This window comes from Oryx dammah, unplaced genomic scaffold, assembly GCF_014754425.2.
Source record: "Oryx dammah isolate SB20612 unplaced genomic scaffold, SCBI_Odam_1.1 HiC_scaffold_2, whole genome shotgun sequence".
NCBI classification, from domain to species: Eukaryota; Metazoa; Chordata; class Mammalia; order Artiodactyla; family Bovidae; genus Oryx; species Oryx dammah.
In genome coordinates, this window is record NW_024070186.1 from 105976499 (window position 1) to 106000007 (window position 23509).

Here is a 23509-nt window from a genome sequence, read left to right on the forward strand (position 1 = left end):
CTAGAAATTGTCATTAAATGAAGTAAGAAATAGAAAGACAAATATCGTATGATTTCACTTATATGTGCAATCTAAAATATGGCACAAATGAGCTTATTTAAAAAAAAAAAAAAACCAGACTCACAGACATAGAAAACAAACTTATGGTTATCAAAGGTGAAAGGGAGTTGCAGAGGGATAAAGTAGGAGTCTAGAATTATAGAGACAAACTGCCCTATATAAAATAGATGAACAACACAATCCTACTATATAGCACAGGGAACTAGATTCAGGTCAATGTATGGCAAAACCAATACAGAATTGTAAAATAAAATAAAAAATAAATTAAAAAAAAAATAAACAGAGGTGGTAGGTAGAATTAATAATAATAATGATTATTTACTGAGAGTTACTAGATGTGTTTGGGTCTTGTAATAAACCATAATAGAAAAGACTATGGAAAAGAAAACGTATAAATGAATTGGTTTGCTATACACACAATATTGTAAATCAACTATACTTGAATTAAAAAAAAAAGATTTGCTTCTTATTCCTCTTAGTTGTGTTGAAAACTTCAAAACATTTAGCTAGGGGAGTGGATGAGATCCAGTTTTATTTCAGACTCTCAGGAGTCATCTTAATAATAGTCTCTGTTCCCAGGATGAGGAAATGAAAGGTGAGGCTTACATCACCCTAGTATCCTTACTTTCTTAGGAATCAAAATGTTCCTAAGGTCAAATACAGTGTGAAATAACTCCCTAAACCCATCTTGGAAGGCACTACCTCAGAAATAGAGTGAATGGAAATTGCTCTTTAACTGGGTGTGAGTTTCATTTCTAGGGCCCCTGTTTATATTCTTTATGTCTTGCTTTTCTCTTTATGTTGAATTTATTTCATCTTGTAAAGATTACAAAACACATGCCCTAGCTTTTAAATGTGAGAATTGAATTGTTAATAGTTTTTGGATAAAAATGTTGTCTCCTATTTCTTCTACCAAAGGCGGTAGATTCTCAGAAACTTTGGAACTCCCTGGTATGAAGTGTTTTCACTAATTCCACACCTAAAACTTTTTATTTCCTACTTGATTTATGACACAGCTGCTTCTTGAATTGAGAAAATGCAAGGACTACATGCAATATAATTAAATTGCACTCTGTGTGTGTCTTCTACATTTAGTGGAGGCTATGAATCAAATCTTTTGATGTATTTTTTATTCATTTTTCAAATTCCTCACCTCAAGATGCCTGTTGTCTTGAGATGAGGAGCTGGTGCATTGTTCTCACTGTAGTGTTAATATTGTCATATCTTTTTCTCCTCTGTGCTCTCAGTTCCTCAGTCTCATCTGACTCTTTGTGACCCCATAGAATGTAGCTCACTAGGCTCCTCTGTCCATAGTATTTTTCAGGCAAGAATACTGGAGTGGGTTGCAATTTCCCTTTACCCTACTATGTGATAAGTTTATTAAGGGTAGAATTGTGTCATCCTGCATCAAATATTGTGTACCTTCACTATATGATGCTGGCTGTAGCCACTCAAGCTACTCAGACTTATTCATGAGCAATGGTGCTATATAACTCCAACTTCACATTCTGTGCAGTAATGTAACTTGAGAAATTGATTCATATTATTTTAAAGAAAGTTTTACATGATTGAATCCAGGTTAAAAGAAGCACTGCTTCTTAGGTGATATTCTTGACATTGCTGATGTATTTATTATATTTATTTTATTGGCATATACTTGATTTACAATGTTGTGTTAATTTTAGGTGTACAACAAAGTGAATCAGTTATGTATACATGAATCCACTCTTTTTTAGGCCTTTTTTTCCCCATGTAGGCCATTACAGAATATTGAGCGGAGTTCCCTGTGCTCTACAGTAGGTCCTTACTAGTACTCTATTCTATATATAGTAATATGTATATGTCTATCACAATCTTCCAATTTATCCCCTTCTTGCTGCTGGTGGCCGTAAATTTGTTTTCTGTATCTGTAACTCTATTTTTGTTTTGTAGGTAAGTTCATTTGTAGCCTTTTCAAAGATGGCGAATGTAGATTGTTTTCTTTATCATCTCTACCCTCTCCTTTGTCTTTATTCCTCTCTCCCTCCCTCTACTTCAAGGCTTCTTTAATATATTGACATCTTTACTGGTTTACCCAGTGTTGACATCTAGAAGCTACTTTTTGGTTACCTGGTATATCAAAATACTTTCGTTTCAAAATTATTTCTTAAAAACAAAATCTCACACCGAACAAATTTTAAAAATGGCTTGGGGATTCCTACTATATGGATTTCCCTGGTGGCTCAGATAGTAGAGCGTCTGCCTGCAATGCAGGAGACCCGGGTTCAGTCCCTGGGTCAGGAAGATCTCCTGGAGAAGGCAATGGCAACCCACTTCAGTATTCTTGCATGGAAATTCCCATGGATGGAGGAGCCTGGTAGGCTCCAGTCCACAGGGTTGCAAAGAGTCGGACACAACTGAGTGACTCCACTGTAGGGGCGGCAGAAAAAAATGACTTAACTTGTGATTGTTAGTGGGAGATTAATGTGGTAGTAATTAGTCAAAATAAAGTATCTCTTATATTGAAAGTCCAAGTGTTGCAGAATTTCTTGTAAAGTTATGTTTAAGATTATTGAGTCTTTTTTTGTTGTTGTTGTTCACTCACTCAGTCGTGTCCAACTCTTTGCAACCCCATAAACTGCAGCATGCCAGGCTTCCTGTCCTTCACTATCTTCCAGAGTTTGCTCAAACTCATCTCCATTGAGTCAATGATGCCATCCAACCATCTCATCCTCTGTTGCCCCTTTCTCATCCTATCTTCAGTCTTTCCCAGCATCAGGGTCTTTACCAATGAGTCAGCTCTTCACATCAGGTGACCAGAGTGTTGGAGCTTCAGCTCCAGCATCAGTCCTTCAGTGAATATTCAGGGTTGATTTCCTCTAGGACTGACTGATTTGATCTCCTTGGAGTCCAAGGGACTCTCAAGAGTCTTCTCCAATACCACAATTCAAAAGCATCAGTTCTTTGATGCCCAGCCTTCTTTATGATCCAACTTTCACATTTGTACATGACTACTGGGAAAACCATAGCTTTGACTATATGGACCTTTGTTGGCAAAGTAATGTCTCTGCTTTTTCATATGCTGAATAGGTTGGTCATAACTTTCCTTCCAGGGAGTAAGCGTCTTTTAATTTCATGGCTGTAGTCACCATCCACAGTGATTTTGGAGCCCAAGAAAATGAGTCTGTCACTGTTTCCATTTTTCCCCATCTATTTGCTGTAAAATGATGGGACCGGATGCCCAAATCCAGTCAGATAAATATTATTTCCTTAGTTGTTCTCAATTGGGATGCTTCAAATCTTTTATTAAGTAGTCATCACTTTTGGTCATATGATGAGAGGCAGTCAAGTGGGCTTAGGGAAAATGGGCAAGGTATGGAAAAAATATCCTAATAGGAAAGAAAATTCATTTACAAAGAAGGTATGTAGTTGTTGACTTTGTTCCCACTGTGTCTAGATGATTAGAGGTGACTGTATTCTTGGATTTCAGTTTCAAAATTGGAAGTTATTTATATTTAAATTGGTATATAAAAGTGCATAGTGGAGTGGGGAATTAAAGCTTATAATGTAAAGCAAAATATAGTAAACAAACTCCCGCACAGTCATATAAAAGACAAACTCATTTGTTGTGACAGTAAATTTAAATGACATCAGCTGAATTAGCTGTAAGTTATTTTCATTTCTTTGTGTGGATTGCAACCTCAGTAAATCAGTCTTTCAGATAAAGGATTTCCAGAATAATCATTTACATGTGTATGATATGCATTTTTTAAAAAAAATTAGTTAGAAAATATATGTTCTGGTATATGTGAAAAATAAGGTAACAGAAAACTTGCATTAACATGTTTTTAAGAACTTGAATTTCCATTTCTTTAAAGATTAAAGGCAAAAGAGATTTTTCCATTGCTTTAGTTTGTACAAAAAGTCAAATAGAAATGTAATCTTGTAGGAAGAAAAAAATTGAACTATACACACAGTTTATAATTTAACAGTGATTGGTTGTATAGTAGTGATACTAGGGCTTCTAGACTGAAGATTATAAAGTATTACTATTTCTGTTTTAAAGCTTAGTGCCTACATAGCCAGTGGATCAAATATCCAAGATGGATAATCACTGGTATTGTGCTTCAGGCTTTAGATCTAACAAATAAAAATGAAAAACATTTGGATATGATTAAAGAACAAAGAAACAAGGGGATGGATGGAGAGAAACCAATTCAGAAAATAAGGAACAGTTGGTTTACCCTAATTACAGCCATCCTGATTTTTCTTTTTTGTTTCAATTGGAAGTTCGGTCAAAAATTAACTCTTTTGCCTAATGATGAAAATAAATTCGTTGCAGCTTTTCAAAAGTGACTTTATGTTTTTCTTTAAACTCAAATTTCAAAAGACAGTTGCAGTTTGTATTGGCTGCATTGGCCACAGTTCTTTCCTTTGATAAAGTTCATCAGTTCGCTTTTCATTTTCTAAGACTGAATTTCTTATATAAACTCATCTAAATGAGGATATGTTGACATAAATGAGAAGAACAAAGATTGAACTAATTAAGAGAGTTTTACCTTTGAATTAGGCTGAGTTGTACGGAACTGTGGCTGAATCTAAGAAGATGGTGAAACATTTTGCATAACCCAACCATAATGATTTTGCAGATTGTTTCTTGTTGCCAATCAAGCCCTAAAATAAGGCCCAAGTTCTGACCCTCATAAATTTCTTTCTTATAAATAATAAAGGATATGGAAATAGGGACTTTCGGGTTTTTCAGTAGAGATAAACTTTTTGAGATGTCAGTTACTTTATTGCTTTCTTCTTTCCTACTTTTCCCACTTTCTATCACAAGTACTTTTATTTATTTTGTGTTCATCTTATATAGGATACATGCTTCTTTTCATTAACTACTGAGAGGTGCATACTATATAATCTCTTTGGTATGTTGCATGTCTTTTTGTTTGTTATTTGAGAGTCATTAAATACAGGTACATGCGTAAAAATGAGGCAGATAGCCACAATTTCCAGTGTCAAAGTCCTTCTGAAACTTTGTATGGCATTATATGCATTGCAGATTTGATGGCTTTCTCTATTTTTCCTCTGTATTTACTTGCCTCCTACCTGCACTTGACCTCTCAACACAGACACAAAAGCAGCTAAAGCTTCAAAATGGAAAGATATTATGTATGTGCCTGTTGTGTTCTGGTGATTCTGAATAAGCAGGAATATAAAGAGGCAAGGTCAGCTGAAAACTGAGAAGTTCTTTTGTATTTTATCTTTCAAGTGCTTCCTTATTATTTGCAGTAACAGTTTGGGGCTGATTAACACAATATATGTTGTAAACCTATGAAAAGCTTGGAAGGAATGTAGATGATATATTAAAGTATGGATCATGATTTGAAGCATGCTGTAAATCACATCAAAACCACCAGAACTTAACATGGAAGTTAGAAGAGACAACACCTACATTTCCCTCACTCTAAACCATTTTATCCATACCATAACTTTTTCTTTCTAAAAACAGAGACTTGATCATTTCCTTAATTTTTTAGTCCACTTTGGCTCCCCATTCCTTATCACAGTAGTTTTTTATGGACTACCTTGGAATTACCTAGAGAGCTTCTAAAATGTGTACATATCTGAGGCTTATCATCAGAAACTGATTTTTAGATAGAAGTGGCAAGTGTATTTGACAACATCGGTTCATTGGTTTAGATGGCTCTTTGTCATGTCCCATCTAAACTTTCTCGTCCCATGTCAAGCCATCTGTTCACTCACCTTCTGCTCTTCTTTAGCTATGGTAAGCCTAGATCGTATCCAGATAGTTCTGTTTCACACCTCTGTGCTTCTCTATACACTCTTCCTACTATTCAAAATTCTTTTTCCCTCCTGTCTTTCTCCCCCTTTCCACTCCGAGTCTTTCATCTGTCGAACAACTGCTTATCTTCCTAGATTCTCCGTTAAGTGACACAACTTTCCTTATTACCCCATGTAGAAATAGTTACTCATTTTTTATTAACATTTATATTTGATTATGAGTTTTCTAGGTGTCCATCTCTCCCATTAAATCCATGTAATTTATCTTGTTCATGTTTATGTTAAACGAATACATGGGTGATTAATAAAAACCCTGTTATGAATTTAAGTCTATAGTTTCTATGAACATTGTTCTTAAGGGTTTTATTGATTTGACCTAAGTTGGATAATTTCATTTTTCATGATATATATTCCCATTGAAACTAATGTGCCTATATATTTACTCTTCTCTTCATTTTTCCCCCTTTGTGTCTACAGACGAAATCTCACAAAACTATCCCTTATCTTCAGTCACATGTTGGCAGAAATCAAAGCAATCTTTCCCAACGGACAGTTCCAGGGAGATAACTTTCGTATCACGAAAGCAGATGCTGCTGAATTCTGGAGAAAGTTTTTTGGAGACAAGTAAGTACAAATCATTTTATAATTTGGATCCATATTTGAAGAATGAGGAGACCTGTCTCCAGTTCCAAATGGTATAGATTTTGCCTGAGTATTTCTAGAATGTTCTTCAGTGTTTTCGATAAGTGCTTTTTGATTGCGTTTTTTATCCTGTTTAGCCACCAAAAATATACCTTAGTAACTGAATAATTTTGTTATCACCAAGTAGATACTATGATATATATTTATTTGATGTGCACTCATTGAATTAAATAGTTTGCTCTAAGAAGCAGAGGTATGTGAGATACAGTATACATGAGAAGCTCATAACTTTATAATTCAGTGAACACATAAAACACATATACAAAGTAAAAGGTAGAAAAGGAAAGATACTTTAAAAAATGGCATAAATAAATTGTTCTGACAATTCAGAGAGGGCAACAGTTGCTTCAGGATTGTAGCCATCAGATACTACTTCCTAGAGGAGGTGGAACATAAACTTGAAGAAGATCTGAAATTGAAGTGAGAAAAGGCCTTTATCCCTGGGATTCAGGTTTTCTTTGTGTCACTGCACAGAAAGTAAACATGTATAAGCAAGGTACAGAAAAGAGGATAATGTTATCACAAAGTTGCATTATCTCACAAAACAGCTAAAGGTGTTTTCCTCTAGGTATTTTCTATGCAGACACAAGCTCAGGTGAGCTTGGTAAATAATAGGAATTAAATAGCTGAAGTCTGCATAACTTAAATAAAACTTGGAAAACTTTTATCAAGAATCTCTTGGTAAGATGATCAGGACATGAGCCTCAGGAGGCAGATGGTTTCTTTAGTAACCTTTTAAGGGTCCCTCAGTGTGTCTTGAGTATAGGCAGAACCCCTAGCTTAGAGTTAAGTGATTGCTTACACTCAGACTGTTGTGTTCTTTTTGTAGTTAAATTCTGTATTTATACATTAGCTGATGAAATAAGACATAAAATGTTGGAATACACAACTGTCAACAATCTGAGTCCTCTGACACTGATGAATTAACTGTAACGTTAGGTTTCCCTTATTTTTCTTCGTGAAGTGCTGTGTTTATCTATAAGCTGCTATGTGATTAGGGCACATACAGAGCAATGCACATTTGATTAGATATACATATTTTTTTTTACTTCAAAAATATTAATGTCTTTATCCCACCTTGTAAATAAAAAGTATTCTGAATTATTTTTAAGCACTACTGGAGGTAATACTACTTTTATCCCTGACATTCTGTATTCCAGAGATCTAGCTATTTGTAATGCTCCTATATCCAGTCACAAATGAGGACTTAAAAGAAGAAAACATTCATCCTCCTTTGAATTAGCCTAACATCCAAGAGTGTACTAATTAAATATATGTGAATAGTAGAAAGCAGAAAGGGATTGCAGAGTTCTGAAAGTAACAATTGAGGACTTCTTGAAGTTACAGCTCATATATTAGTACTCTGAGCTTAATGCAAACAGTTGGTAACCTTCAACACAAACTATCTTAAAATTTTAAGAAAATCTATCAGATGAATTGCTTGTGGTATTTCTTTTTGAAAACTGAAAATTCTGGTGAGTTATAAAGTTGTTTGCTAGTCAAAAGGCCAATGAAAAATGGAGAAAAATTCCTCACGTTTTTCAGGAGAGGAGTTTGTTTTGCCATTACCTCAAACCACAGAGAATTATGCATTTGAGACATCTTTACTTCCCTTTATTTACATCCATAGCCATTAAGGGGCTGAAATTTCTGTCCAACTGCTGTGTGAGTGAAATCACTACTAAATCGAATGGGGGATTCTTGAAATGCTGATGAAACATGCTCCCTACCTCCCAAAACCCTTGTAACTTTGTCTTCTCCTATCTTTGCTTACTTGAAAAAGCTTCTTAATTTGTCTTTAAGATTTTTACTTTTGGGATGAGAGCTAAACAAATCTTCTTCTGGAATGCAGACATATTTCTGTAGTAATCAGAATTATGGTTCTTTTATTAAATCATTGGAAAAACCATCTTTGTATTCTCTGTGGGTTTTAACCTTATAGTTCCACGGTATTTTATTGAATTAATGGACGAATGAATGATGTAGCATTTTAAAAGGTTGAGTCCTTTTATGTTTTTTATACTCTAATACTAGTCTGCATTTTTGCATAACTGGGCTCTCTTCAGAAGTATTCCTGTTATTTATCTACATATTGAGGGCATAGGACAATGCTTTCATTTGACCTAACTAGTGCCTTTGAACCTGAATGTATTATTGTTTCATAAAGCAGAACTATTCTACAAACAGCCAAACAGATTATGATTTTTATAAACCAACTTTAACTTAAGGAGTACTATTGTGACATTTTCCCCAAAAGGGAAATAAGAAAAAGTCAATAAGAACACAATATTCAGATGGAGTTAAAATTGGGAAAAAGTTATTGTTCAAAGGAATTTAGGAAAATCCTAAAGGCAAATTTAGCATGCATACCTAAAAACCAGGCAGCAGACAAGAGTCTTCAGGTATCGTGTGCCTAGCGCTTCATTTCTGTGCTTGTCAATCTTTGGAAGTCGTGGCAAGGCCGGCCTGTCTGCTCAAGAGCCCAGCCCAGCTGCCGGGAGGTTCCGCCTGTCAAAGTCTCGAGGGGATCAGTAACACATCATGTGTCAGGGTAAACTGGTTGGGAAGTTCTGTAGTTGTCAGATTTGGGGAAGTCCTGTAGTTGGTAGATTTTTATGTGAGGTTATTGAATGTTTTAATAGTTGAGTTCTGCTTTTGCTTTCTTAGTCTATTTGACAGGAGATAGTAGAAGTATGTGGAGAAGGCAATGGCACCCCGCTCCAGTACTCTTGCCTGGAAAATCCCATGGACAGAGGAGCCTGGTAGGCTGCGGTCCATGGGGTCTCGAAGAGTCGGACACGACTGAGCGACTTCCCTTTCACTTTTCACTTTCATGCATTGGAGAAGGAAATGGCAACCCACTCCAGTGTTCTTGCCTGGAGAATCCCAGGGATGGGGGAGCCTGGTGGGCTGCCGTCTGTGGGATCACACACGGTTGGACATGACTGAAGTGACTTAGCAGCAGCAGCAGCAGCAGCAGCAGCAGTAGAAGTATGTAGGAAAAGAGGAGTGGCATTATTGAGTGAATGTTGCTAAGTAAATTCTGCTAAATGAGACCAATACCAGACTGAATCTTTACCCTCTGGGTTAGTAGTTTATGATCCAGAAACTTTCAGCATGAGGCTCAAAAAATTAAGGAAAAGATTCATATGTGATTAGACTCTGGGTAGCAGTCATTTTTCCAATAAGCAAGTCAGGTAGCAGTTTCCAGGCTCTTCATGCTAAGGATTTCTTGATGTTGAGATTTAGACATGTGGTTCCAACCAACTTGAAGATTTTATCTCTGGCATAAAAGTTCTCACTGACTCCTCAGTGTTCCTCTTGCTCTTGATTTTGTCCCGTATTATACTGGATCTTTTAGTTCTTAAATTCCCATAAGCTCTTGCTCATCTCCATATTTATCATTTTTCATTGGCTCTTTTGAAGTTATTTGTCTGGTTTCTTCCCATTAGATTATAAGCCCCATGAAATCAGGCTTATTTAATCAGTGTTTGCGGTTCCCAAGGTAGTTCAACACAGTGTCTCATTTGGGGACATTCGGGAGCAGTTGTTAATTTAATTCTGAGGAGTTGTGGAGTAGAGGCATGTGTGTAAACATGTGCACGTGGATAGACAGTGCTTGCTTGTTCTGGAGGCAGTGTCTTAGTTCCAGCTTGCAGCTAGGTCATCCATGTTCAGGTTCTGACTGCAGTATTTGCAAGCGTTATCCCTTTGGACAAGCTGCTTGGTTTGTCCGTGCATCAGTTTCTTCATTTATAAAAGGTAGATGATAATACTGCAAAATGTGGATGATACTAACAAGAATACCTACTGTGTAGAGTTATTGCAAAGATTAAAAGAGCTAAAATTTACCTATCAGGCAGGTCGGACAGTGTCTGGCACATAATTAGTACTCTGTCTTGTGGAATAATTAAACACCCTAAACCTTCAATCTTGCTCAGTGTCCCAGGAATATATTTATTGTTAATTCTACAAACAATAAAATTAATATTCAACTTTACATGACAGAGATGCCATGGTCTCTAGAATTCTAAAAGCAGAAATCCAGGAAAAGTTAATAAAAGTTTTCTAAACTTGGGTATATGCTATGTAAAAGTGGGGTAGAGTATAAGAAACTGTCCTGCTGACCATGTGGAAAAAAAAATGCTCTGTTTAAAATTCAGTTCATTATATCTACCTTTGATTTCCTGAGGAAGTTGTAGGGACCTTTTGGTTTCCTGTGTTTTCTTTTCACTTTTAATTAGAAACAAATATGCCATAAAATACATTTTTTAGCATACTAACTAGATCAGTTTTCCCTCTAATCAAAGAAAAGGCAACTTAGTCACATTTAATTAAATAATGCATAATAGAAATGAAGAACTCTTACAAGGAGAAAAAATAAACTGAAATATTCATTTTTAAAAAGAACTATTAAAAAAAAAAAGCTCAAAGAGCTTCTATTTAATATTTCTGTTATTTTGTTGTTGTCTATTTTAAAACAACCAAGTATCTTTATATCATAAAGAAAATAAAATGACAGGGCTATTTTGTTCAATTCATTGCAGGAAGATCCCAGATAGAAAAAGCAAATAACATGTGAAAGTATAATTTTCTACCTCTAAGCAGTATGTATTCAAGTTGGGGGATACAGAATATACAAAGATGATAAATAACTTAAAATCAGTTCTGTCCCATTACAAAAGTGGTTAAGAAATGTCACAGATAGTAAATTGTTTACTAGAGTGATCAGAATTGTTTACTCGGGCTCCATAGAGGAACTGGTGTTCTGTATGAGTTGTACATGTGTTAAGGAGGAGGCAGAGGAGAATGCTCTGAGGGAGATGAAATTTTCATGGTGTCTGCTGTCTTTCCAAAGAAAGATGCAGAGTAACTTGAAATTTCCATAAATGGCACTTTTTATTGTTGTTGTTTTCTTTTACCTTCTTTTCCTCACTATGAACTCCTCAGTAAGTGACATTTACTTCGGTGAAGTCACCATGAACTAAGTTCTGGTTCTTAACCTTGAAACATGGTTTCATTAGGTTTCATCATGAGTATGTCTATAGACTGGGTATATGTTACTGAGTTTACAAACTTGATCTATAATACAGAATGATATTTTGATTAATTTACAATGATCAGTGCTACTGTAAAGCAGATGGGAATGCTCTCATCACTTCGATAAATTATATGTGGAGCCATATCATATCCAGAACATTATTTGGTGAACGTGGAATCTAAATATGGGGTGGTACTGTAGAAATTCCCCTGCCTCAAGGTCCAAAGTACTTAAAATTGTCACTCTCTCTTGGACTGTACTTTGAAAGCTCTGTTTCTGCCTCTTTGGACTTCTTTTTTTCCCATAGACAAAGTTACACCTTTTTTAAATTGAAGTATTTTTTTTTAATTGAAATATAGTTGACTTACAGTGTTGTATTTCAAGTGTACAGCACAGTGATTCAGTTATACATAAATGTTTCTACAGATTCTTTCTCTTATAGGTTATTATGAAATATTGTGTAGTTTTCTGTGCTATGCAGTAGATACTTGTTGTTTATCTAAATTATAGATAATAATATATACACGTTAATCCCAGACTCCTAATTTATCTACCCCCTTTCCCATCTGGTAACTGTAAGTTTGTTTTCTATGTGTGTGGTTCTGTTTCTGTTGTATAAGTTCATTTGCATCAGTTCTTTAGATTCCACATATCAGTGATATCATGTTATTTGTCTTTCTGGCTTACTTAGTATGATAATCTCTAGGTCCATCCATGTTTCTGCAAAATGGCATTATTTCCCTCTTTTCTATGGCTGAGTAATATTCCACTGCATGAATATAACCACATCTTCTTTATCCATTCAACCTTTGATGCACATTTAGGTTGTTTCCATGTCTTGGTTGGGCTTCCCTGGTGGCTCATATGGTAAAGAACCTGCCTGCAATGCAGGAGACCCCGGTTCAATCCCTGGGTCAGGAAGATCCCCTGGAGAAGGCAATGGCAAACCATACCAGTGTTCTTGCCTGGAGAATTCAATGGACAGACTGACAGGAGTCCATAGGGTCACAAAGAGTTGAACAGAAATGAAAGTCACTCAGTCATGTCTGACTCTTTGCGACCCCATGGACTATACAGTCCGTGGAATTCTCCAAGCCAGACTACTAGAGTGGCTTGCCATTCCCTTCTCCAGGGGATCTTCCCAACCCATGGATCAAACCCAGGTCTCCCACATTGCAGGCAAATTCTTTACCATCTGAGCCACAATGCCCCCTCCAATTCATTGCAGTCCTTACCTGGACCTCTTTACTTATTTACATTATCTGCCTAGTTTCCAGATACTTGAGTTTGTTATGTCTAAAAACTGTGTGAAGCCATTTGACTAGTTGATGGAGACCAGGGAGAATGCAGAGGACAGATTCTTAAAGAATTCTCATGAATGGCCTATGCACCAGGGAAATTTAAGGAAGTGGAGGCATCACCAGAAAAGTAGGCTTAAAATGTGGGGAGTGTGGAATTATAGATGCTAAAGGAAGGTAGGATTTAAAGAAAGAAAGAGGGAGATTAGCCAGATAATAGTATTGCAAATGAACTAGATAAAGCCTAAAAAGTTTTCATCAGATGTAGGGACAACAAAGCATTTATAACTCAATTTATTTTCTCTTTTTAACATTCTGCAAGTCTCCTTTATAACCAGAGTCTTAATAGGCTCCTCTTGTTGCACTGAATAGGCACAGTGGATTTTGCTATGCACTCAGTTGGTAGATTAATGGATCTGGCCTCCTTTTAATACCGTGACTGCTGGTGAATTATATCTAGCAGTCCTAAGAGGAAGAGTCTGAAAATAACTTCTTTATTTTGAAGTTCCTGAGATCCCCTTGGGCTTCCCTGGTGGCTCAGCTGGTAAAGAATCCACCTGCAGTACGAGAGACTTGGATTGGGGAAGATCCCCTAGAGAAGAGAAAGGCTACCCACTTCACTATTCTGGCCTGGAGAATTCCATGGATAGTCCATGGGATAGCAGAGTCAGACAAGACTTAGATCCCCTTGGCCTCTAAAGTTAAACCTGTTTGTATCCAGATTTTGGCTACTTATTTCACTTCTCCATCTTGAGAAGTATTTTGTTTTTAGTTTTTTTTTTGGCATTTTTGCCAAATGAGAAAAGTTTGCTGAGACCATTAATATTTCATGAATACTTCTGAGTATTAAACCTATCATTATAAATTTAAAAAATTATATTTCTAAGCTGTCATTTTAAAAAGTTCTCCTGTGCATGGCCCTGGTTTTTGTTTTCTTAAAAAAAACAGACTTCACATTTCTCCATCTCTTAGTTTTAGTCACCTGCAGTTTGATTTAATCAAAATCATTTTAAAGTCACTTATATTCTTGTTCTCAGAAGTCTTTATATTGTATTTGGAGAAAAAAATTGTTCTTAATGAACTATTTAATAATGTGTTCCTGAAATTGAAAAGTTCCTGGTTCTTAGTCCCTCTGCACATGTATTCCTTTCTCTGTGGGATGGTTTTGCCTTGATAGGCAAAGAGACATTTTCTCCTTCTGAGGCAAAGAGCATGTTTGCTTACAACCTTGTAACTTAAAAATAGTTTTTCTCTGCAGATCCAGGGGCAAGTATATTTAGTGACCATTATGAAGTATTTGGGCTCCCTGAAACCTAGGTTCAACTTCAGTTACAAAAGTCACTTTGTGAATAGGTATTACTGCTCTTTGCATCATCTTGTGGGAATTAGAGCTCAAGTAGTAAGTTCAAGAAAATGCTGGTATGCTGACCACTACTTCCTATGAGTAGCAAAGTCTGTTGACTTGGACACTCTGACCCACAAATCCTGTATGTTCTCCTAGCATCTATGCAGAGGTGATAGGCTAACTTGTTAGCTTACAAATAAGGTAGAACCCTTACAAAAAGCTGTTAAAAGAAGGGAAGTTAAAAGCAAAGGAGAAAAGAAAAGATATATCCATTTGAATGCAGAGTTCCAAAGAATAGCAAGGAGAGATAAGAAAGCCTTCTTCAGCGATCAATGGAAAGAAGTAGAGGAAAACAATAGAATAGGAAAGACTAGAAATCTCTTCAAGAAAATTAGAGATACCAAGGGAACATTTCATGCAAAGATGGGCTCGATAAAGGACAGAAATGGTATGGACCTAACAGAAGCAGAAGATATTAAGAAGAAGTGGCAAGAATATACAGAAGAACTCTACAAAAAAGATATTCACGACCCAGATAATCACAATGGTGTGATCACTCACCTAGAGCCAGGATCCTGGAATGTGAAGTCCAGTGGGCCTTAGAAAGCATCACTATGAACAAAGCTAGTGGAGGTGATGGAATTCCAGTTGAGCTATTTCAGATCCTGAAAGATGATGCTGTGAAAGTGCTGCACTCAATATGCCAGCAAATCTGGAAAACTCAGCAGTAGCCACAGGACTGGAAAAGGTCAGTTTTCATTCCAATCCCAAAGAAAGGCAATGCAAAAGAATGCTCAAACTTCCACACAATTGCACTCATCTCACATGCTAGTAAAGTAATGCTCAAAATTCTCCAAGCCAGGCTTCAACAATATGTGAACTGTGAACTTCCAGATGTTCAAGTTGGATTTAGAAAAGGCAGAGGAACCAGAGATCAGATTGCCAACATCCACTGGATCATGGAAAAAGGAAGAGAGTTCCAGAAAAACATTTATTTCTGCTTTATTGACTATGCCAAAGCCTTTGACTGTGTGAATCACAATAATCTGTGGAAAATTCTGAAAGAGATAGGAATACAAGACCACTTGACCTGCCTCTTGAGAAACCTGTATGCAGCTTAGGAAGCAATAGTTAGAACTGAACATGGAACAACAGACTGGTTCCAGATTGGAAAAGGAGTATGTCAAGCCTGTATATTGTCACCCTGCTTATTTAATTTCTATGCATAGTACATCATGAGAAACACTGGGCAGGAAGAAGCACAAGCTGGAATCAAGATTGCTGGGAGAAATCTGAATAACCTCAGATATGCAGATGATACCACCCTTATGGCAGAAAGTGAAGAAGAACTAAAAAGCCTCTTGATGAAAATGAAAGAGGAGAGTGAAAAAGTTGGCTTAAAGCTCAACATTCAGAAAATTAAGATCATGGCATCTGGTCCTATCACTTCATGGCAAATAGGGAAACAGTGGAAATAGTGGCTGACTTTATTTTTCTGGGCTCCAAAATCACTGCAGATGGTGATTGCAGCCATGAAATCAAAAGACACTTACTCCTTGGAAGGAAAGTTATGACCAACCTAGACAGACTATTGAAAAGCAGATACATTACTTTGTCAACAAAGGTCCATGTAGTCAAGGCTATAGTTTATCCAGTAGTCATGTATGGATGTGAGAGTTGGACTATAAAGAAAGCTGAGCGCTGAAGAAGAGATGCTTTTGAACTGTGGTGTTGGAGAAGACTCTTGAGTGTCCTTTAGACTGCAAGGAGATCCAACCAGTCCATCCCAATGGAGATCAGTCCTGGGTGTTCATTGGAAGGACTGATGCTGAAGCTGAAACTCCGATATTTAAGCTACCTGATGTGAAGAGCTGATTCATTTGAAAAGACCCTAATGCTGGGAAAGATTGAGGGCAGAAGGAGAAGGGGACGACAGAGGATGAGATGGTTGGATGGCATCACCAACTCGATAGACATGGGTTTGGGTGAACTCCGGGAGTTGGTGATGGACAGGGAAGCCTGGCGTGCTGTGGTTGATGGGGTCGCAAAGAATCGGGCACGACTGAGCAACTGAACTGGACCTGGAACTGACTCTACAGTTCTTCAGAACCATGTTCTACTGGTGGAGAAATTGTAACTTAAAAGCAAAGTAAAGAAAGCTTTATAAAATAATGGGTATTTATTTTTCATTAATAGATTCCAAATGCTTCATCTTCCTGTTTTCCTTATTCTGAATGTTGGTTATCAGTAGGAAATGACAATAATAGGTTTTCTGTGTAACTTTGTTCTTGCCTTGTTTATCTGCAGTCATTTGTTGTTTCCCTTAAATAAAATAAATTTTGGGGAGCCTACTTATGCCCAATATTATGTATGTAGTTTCTCCTGTGAGAATTTAGAGGTGTTATTGGAAATTGTATATTTTTTTGGCCTCAATTTGCCATATATATGTAGCAGACTTTACTGATTGCTTGTTAATGGATTGACCTATGTAGAGAGATTTGGGGGGAATTTTTTCATATTATTACCCAGAAAAAACATCAACTTCTGCTTTATTGACTACACAAAAGCCTTTGACTGTGTGGATCACAGCAAACTATGGAAAATTCTTAAAGAGATGGGAATACCAGACCACCTGACCTGCCTCTGAGAAATCTGTATGCAGGTCAAGAAGCAACAGTTAGAACTGAACATGGAAAAACAGGCTGGTTCCACATAAGGAACGGAGTACATCAAGGCTGTATATTGTCACCCTGCTTGTCTAACTTATATACAGAGGACATCCTGAGAAACGCTGGACTGGATAAAACACAAACTGGAATCAAGGTTGCTGGGAGAAATATCAATAACCTCACATATGCAGATGACACCACACTTATGGCAGAAAGTGAAGAAGAACTAAAGAGTCTCTTGATGAAAGTGAAAGAGGAGAGTGAAAAAGTTGGCTTAAAGCTCAACATTCAAAAACTAAGATCATGGCATCCAGTCCCATCACTTCATGGCAAATAGATGGGAAACAATGGAAACAGTAACAGAGTTTATTTCTTTGGGTTCCAAAATCACTGCAGATGGTGACTGCAGCCATGAAATTAAAAGAGGCTTACTCCTTGGAATGAAAGTTATGACCAACCTAGACAGCATATTCAAAAGCAGAGACATTACTCTGTCAACAAACGTCCGTCTAGTCAAGTTTTTCCAGTGGTCATGAATGGATGTGAGAGTTGGACTCTGAAGAAAGCTGAGCACCGAAGAATTGATGCTTTTGAACTGTGGTGTTGGAGAAGACTCCTGAGAGTCCCTTGGACTGCAAGAAGATCCAACCAGTGCATCCTAAAGGAGACCAGTCCTGGGTGTTCATTGGAAGGACCGTTGCTGTGCTGAAACTCCAGTACTTTGGCCACCTCATGTGAAGTGTTGACTCATTTCAAAAGGCCCTGATGCTGGGAGGGATTGGGGGCAGGAGGAGAAGGGGACGACAGAGGATGGGATGGGTGGATGGCAGCACCGACTCAATGCACATGAGTTTGGGTAAACTCCGGGAGTTGGTGATGGACAGGGAGGCCTGGCGTGCTGCGATTCATGGGGTTGCAAAGAGTTGGACACAGCTGATCGACTGAACTGAAGTGAATTGAGATTGTTAATACTAAAGAGAAGATCTTTGGCTGGACTTTCTAATTTTATGGTATATAATTTACCAACTTTTTAAAATCTTACCTCAGTAGATCAGAGGCATCTTGATATGATCCATGAACTATGTTATCTCACATATATTATGAACCTACCAAGTATTATTGAACATGTAGAGCAAATATTCTGAAGAAGTCTTGCTTTACAAAGGAAAGAGCCAATACCCAGTATTTCAAGCCTGCATCTTTCTGATTTTCTGTGGTCAGTGGGTACTATGTGGAAATTTTTTACATGGAATTTTGACATATTTTATGAATTATATTTACAGTTTCTCTTCCACTAATAAATTATATTTTCAAAGTTGGGAAATAAGTCAAATTGTAAATTATAAAGGAAAACAAAATATATTTTCCTGGTTACAGTAAGTTTAACTATTTACTATGTTCAAAAGTTAGATTGTGAGACTAGAAATTATAAATCACCTCTCTCATGAGTGAGTTTAGTTTTAAAAATCAAGGATAATACTTAATAACCTATTATTTCTGTAATCTTATAAAAGTGTTTTATTCTACGTGTAAGTTTCTGAACATGAGCGTGAGAATACTTGTCCCTTATACATGGCAGTAATACTTATCTATGCTGTAGACAAAATGTTATAAACTTTTTTGACAACGAAAAAAAACTATCAGAAATACCGAGCATCTTGAATCTTTCTATATGTGAGTAAGGAATTTTCACTTATGAGGAAGATAAGTTAGATCTAATCACAAATATTCTCGGTAACCCAGATTACCATCCTGTCTACAGTGAGTTGTAAGGCAGCTATTTGACCACAGTGATTTTGATATCTTCTGTCTGTGGGTTGCTGGAAAATAATTGTTTTTCTTAAGTGATGGAAGAGTAAAAGGTGTAATAGCTTGTTAGCCATCTGTTTTCATTTCCATTAACAAATAGTCGTTTCAAAATAAGATTGGATTTAAGGAAAAACTATATACAGAATATCAACAGACTTAGGATCATATTTTATGAGTACTTTAGTACTCATATTTTATGTAATGAAAATCCAAACATATTAAATAGCTTATGAATAATTTATCTTCTGAACAAAAGCAACTTAAGGTAGTGCCACTGAACACATCTTTGATTCAGGTGAATTTTCTGAACAGAATTTAGATGAAATTGAAAATAGTAATGGGTTAATATAGTACAATAGATTTTTGTTTTGTCTAAAGTGAACATGGAATATCCCTGACTTAGAATGGATTGTAAACAACTGCTATCACACCACCATCAGTACCACAGCAACAAAACCAAAAACCAACAAATGTTAATTTCCTTGTTTATATGATGGCAGGTGCTTTGTCCATTCCTACATCTCTTACTCTGTTTTAATCTTAGAATTCTAATATAAACTTTTTTTTAAGTTTAGTATATTGGCTTAGCCAAAAAGTCCATTTGAGTTTCTGTAACATCTTACACTATGAAAAAAATCTGGCTTTCTTCACTCTTTATTATATTTATGAAATTCATCCACATTCTTGCATATAGCAAGTCTGTTCCTTCTCCTTGCTCCATTGTATGGCTATACCACAATTTACATAGTCATTATGTTGATGTTGGACATTGGATTCTTCCTCTTTTGGATTATTCTCAGTAGTGCTGCTATGGATATTTTTTGTATATTTTAAAAAACGTGTACATTTCTTTGGTATGTATTGCTGGCTTCTAGTTTATGCTTAATTTTAGCTTTATTAGCTTTTAGTAAACCACCAAAGAGCTTACCAAAACGATTTGCCACCCTCATCACCTAGAGGAGTACCTGAAGTTTCCTGTTGTTATATATCCTTCCCAACATTTTATAATATTTGTCTTTTTAAAGGTTTTAAGAAGTTACTCTGGTGGGGATGAATGGAATCTCATTTGGCTCTAATTTGCATTTGAATGATAACAAATGAAGTTGAGTACATATTTGTGTATATTGAATAATTTGATTTTTTGTGTTTGTGACTATAAAAATTATTTGCCCAGTTTTTGAGTAGTAAGTATTAATATTTAAAAGTTTTTATGTATTATAGACGTGATTCTTCTATGTTTATTGCTCTCCCAGTATGTGACTTTTTCACTTTGTTAATGACATTGTTTCATGAACACAGGTTTATAGTTTACCTTTTCCTTTATCCTTAGAACATTTGAGGTCCTGTTTAAAATTAAATTATCTGCTTGTGCCAGAGTAATGCAGATACCCTCTTCTGTTTCTCCCAAAACACTTTATTGCTTTATCTTTCGTACTTAGATCTAAGGTTCATCTAAAATTGGTTTTTATATGATATTAATTCAGGATCAAGATTTATTTTCTTCCATTTGTATATTCATTTGACCCAGCAACATTTATTGAAAACATCATCCATTCTTTACTACTGTTTATAGAGAGTTGTTACATATCCAGTGTTCAGATATGATTGCATTTGTTTCCAAAATTTGTTCTATTGTCTTTCCTGTGCCAATACCATGCTGTCTTAACTAATGTAAGGACTATAAGCTTGCCAATGTTATTCTTATGGAAGTTTGGCTTGATTTTATTTGGCTCTTGGCATTTCCCTATGAAGGTTAGAATTAGTCTGTCAATTACTACTATGAAAGTGTTTCCTGATTGGGGTTGCAATAAATCTGTGAATCAGTTTGTGGAGGATTGACCATACATCTTTATCATACTGAGTCTGCCAATCCATTAAGACATATCTCTTTATGTCTTTTACATCTGATCATGTATGTGTGCATGTTTATGCTGTGACTTTGCTTGTACTTTGTTAGCTTTGTTCCTATTTATTTGATATTTCAGATGGTCTTGTAAATGTTTTATTTTCTTATTATGTATAATTATATATAGAAGTACAACTGATGTTGGTATATTGGTTTTATATTCAGCAACCATGTTGATTTCTGTTGTCATAGTTTAATCCGTAAACTTTTTTGTTTTCTTAGATACAAAACTATTTCATTGGCAAATATGATTTTGGTTTTTGCTTTTAATTGGTTATTTCTGTGATTACAAAATAACACTTCTAGCAGTTTTAGTATGTCTTTTACTCCTCTAAGCCATTAGAGAATGTTAGAGATATTCTTAAAAACCTGCTTGTAATCCTACCATGATCTGCTGTTTGTTGTTCAGTTGCTAAGTCATGTCCAACTCTTTGCCACCCCATGGACTGCAGCATGCCAGCTTCCCTGTCCGTCATTGTCTTCCAGAGTTTGCTCAAACTCTTGTCTACTGAGTCTGTAATGCCATCCAACCATCTCACCTCTGCCTCCCGCTTCTCCTCCTGCCCTTAGTTTTTCTCAGTATCAGGGTCTTTTCCAATGAGTCAGCTGTTCACATCAGGTGGGCAAAGCACTAGAGCTTCAGCATTCATCCTTCCCATGAGTTCAGTTCAGTTCAGTTGCTCAGTCGTTTCCGACTCTTTGTGTCCCCATGAACCACAGCACTCCAGGCCTCCCTGTCTATCACCAACTCCCAGAGTCCACCCAAACCCATGTCCATTGAGTCGTTGATGCCATCCAATCATCTCATTCTCTGTCGTCCCCCTCTCCTCCTGCCCTCAATCTTTCCCATAATCAGGGTCTTTTCAAATGAGTCATCTCTTTGCATCAGGTGGCCAGAGTGTTGGAGTTTCAGCTTCAACATCAGTCCTTCCAATGAACACCTAGGACTGATCTCCTTTAGGATGGACTAATTGGATCTCCTTGCTGTCCAAGGGACTCTCAAGAGTCTTCTTCAACACCACAGTTCAAAAGCATCAATTCTTCGGTGCTCAGCTGTCTTTATAGTCCAACTATCACATCCATACATGACCACTGGAAAAACCATAGCCTTGACTAGACAGACCTTTGTGGACAAAGTAATGTCTCTGCTTTTTAATATGCTGTCTAGGTTGGTCATAACTTTCCATCCAAGGAGTAAGCATCTTTTGATTTCATGGCTGCAATCACCATCTGCAGTGATTTTGGAGCCCAGAAAAATAAAGTCTGACACTGTTTCCCCGTCTATGTGCCATGAAGTGATGGGACTGTATGCCATGATCTTCGTTTTCTGAATGTTGAGCTTTAAGCCAACTTTTTCACTCTCCTCTTTCACTTTCATCAAGCGGCTCTTTAGGTTTTCTTCACTTTCTGCCATAAGGGTGGTGTCATCTGCATATCTGAGGTTATTGATATTTCTCCTGGCAATCTTGATTCCAGCTTGTGCTTCCTCCAGCCCAGTATTTCTCATGATGTACTCTGCATAGCATATAAGTTAAATAAGTAGGGTGAGAATATACAGCCTTGATGTACTCCTTTCCTATTTGGAACCAGTCTGTTGTTCCATGTCCAGTTCTAACTGTTGCTTCCTGACCTGCATCCAGATTTCTCAAGAGGCAGGTCAAGTGGTCTGGTATTCCCATCTCTTTAAGAATTTTCCACAGTTTATTGTGATCCCTTGAGTAGGCAGGGTTGATTTCCTTTAGGATTAACTGGTTTAATCTGCATTTTGTCCAAGAGACTCTCAAGAGTCTTCTCCAACACCACAATTCGAAACATCAATTCTTTGGCTCTCAACCTTTTTTAAAGTCCAACCCTCACATCCATACATGACTGCTGGGAAAACCATAGCTTTGACTATACTTTGTCAGCTATACTTTCGACTGTACTTTGACTATACTTTGTCAGCAAAGTGACGTGTCTGCTTTTAAATGTGCTGTCTAGGTTTGTCATTGCTTTTCTTCCAAGAAGCAAGCTGCTTTTAATTTCATGGCTGTAGTCACCATACTCCATGATTTTGGAGCCCAAGAAAATAAAATCTGCCACTGTTTCCACTTTTTTCCATCTATTACCCATGAAGTGATGGGACCAGATGCCATGGTCTTAGCCTTTGAATGTTGAGTTTTAAGCCAGCTTTTTCACTCTCCTCTTTCACCCTCATCAAGAGGGTCTTTATTTCCTTTTCACTTTCTTTTGTTAGAGTGGTATCATCTGTATATCTGGGATTGTTGATATTTCTCCTGGCAATCTTGTTTCTGTGTCTAGACATCATCAATTAAAATTTGTGTTCCAGATAGTTTTTATCATTGAGTCATAAAGGACATACCTTTTTTTCTTTTTGGCCTCACTGTGCAGCTTACAGGATCTCAGTTGAATCCCAGGCCCTCAGCAGTGAAAACACGAAATTCTAACCACTGGACAGCCAGGGAATTCCCAAGGCCATACAGTTTTAAAAATGCTATTTCCATTTAAGGACACAGACACTTTTCTAGAATAGTAAATGTTTTTTCCATATAATTTTTATTTGTTGTAATATATTCTACTCTATGGATATATGTAGTATTGTTACTTCTGAACATACTTGTTTTAATTTTTTGGTATTATGGACAACACTGTTAAAGAGACATGAATGAGTCTACATTGCTGTGCATTTTAAACAATTTCCTTTTTCAAATCCTTAGAAGTAGGCTTTCTGAGTTAAAATGTTACAGGTTTTTGAAACTTGCTGCCACTTTGCCTTCTAGAAATGCTGCATAAATTTTCGTTCACACCAGAAGTACACGAAAGTTCCTGTTTCCACACACCCAACCTTTGTTCAGATTCACACTTTTATGATATGGATTTTTTTCCCAAATGAGTTAA

The 23509-nt window shown here is 36.6% G+C and overlaps 1 protein-coding gene across 6 annotated transcripts in view; it reads left to right on the top strand.

The window, feature by feature from the left end:
* CBLB (Cbl proto-oncogene B) overlaps window positions 1–23509 on the top strand; it is a 223782-nt gene that overhangs the window by 87152 nt on the left and 113121 nt on the right. For all 6 annotated transcript variants that reach the window (XM_040225399.1, XM_040225415.1, XM_040225426.1 and 3 more), the window contains one exon: window positions 6319–6465. In XM_040225399.1, coding sequence (XP_040081333.1) covers window positions 6319–6465 — 147 coding nt within the window. The remainder of the gene's footprint in view (window positions 1–6318; window positions 6466–23509) is intronic.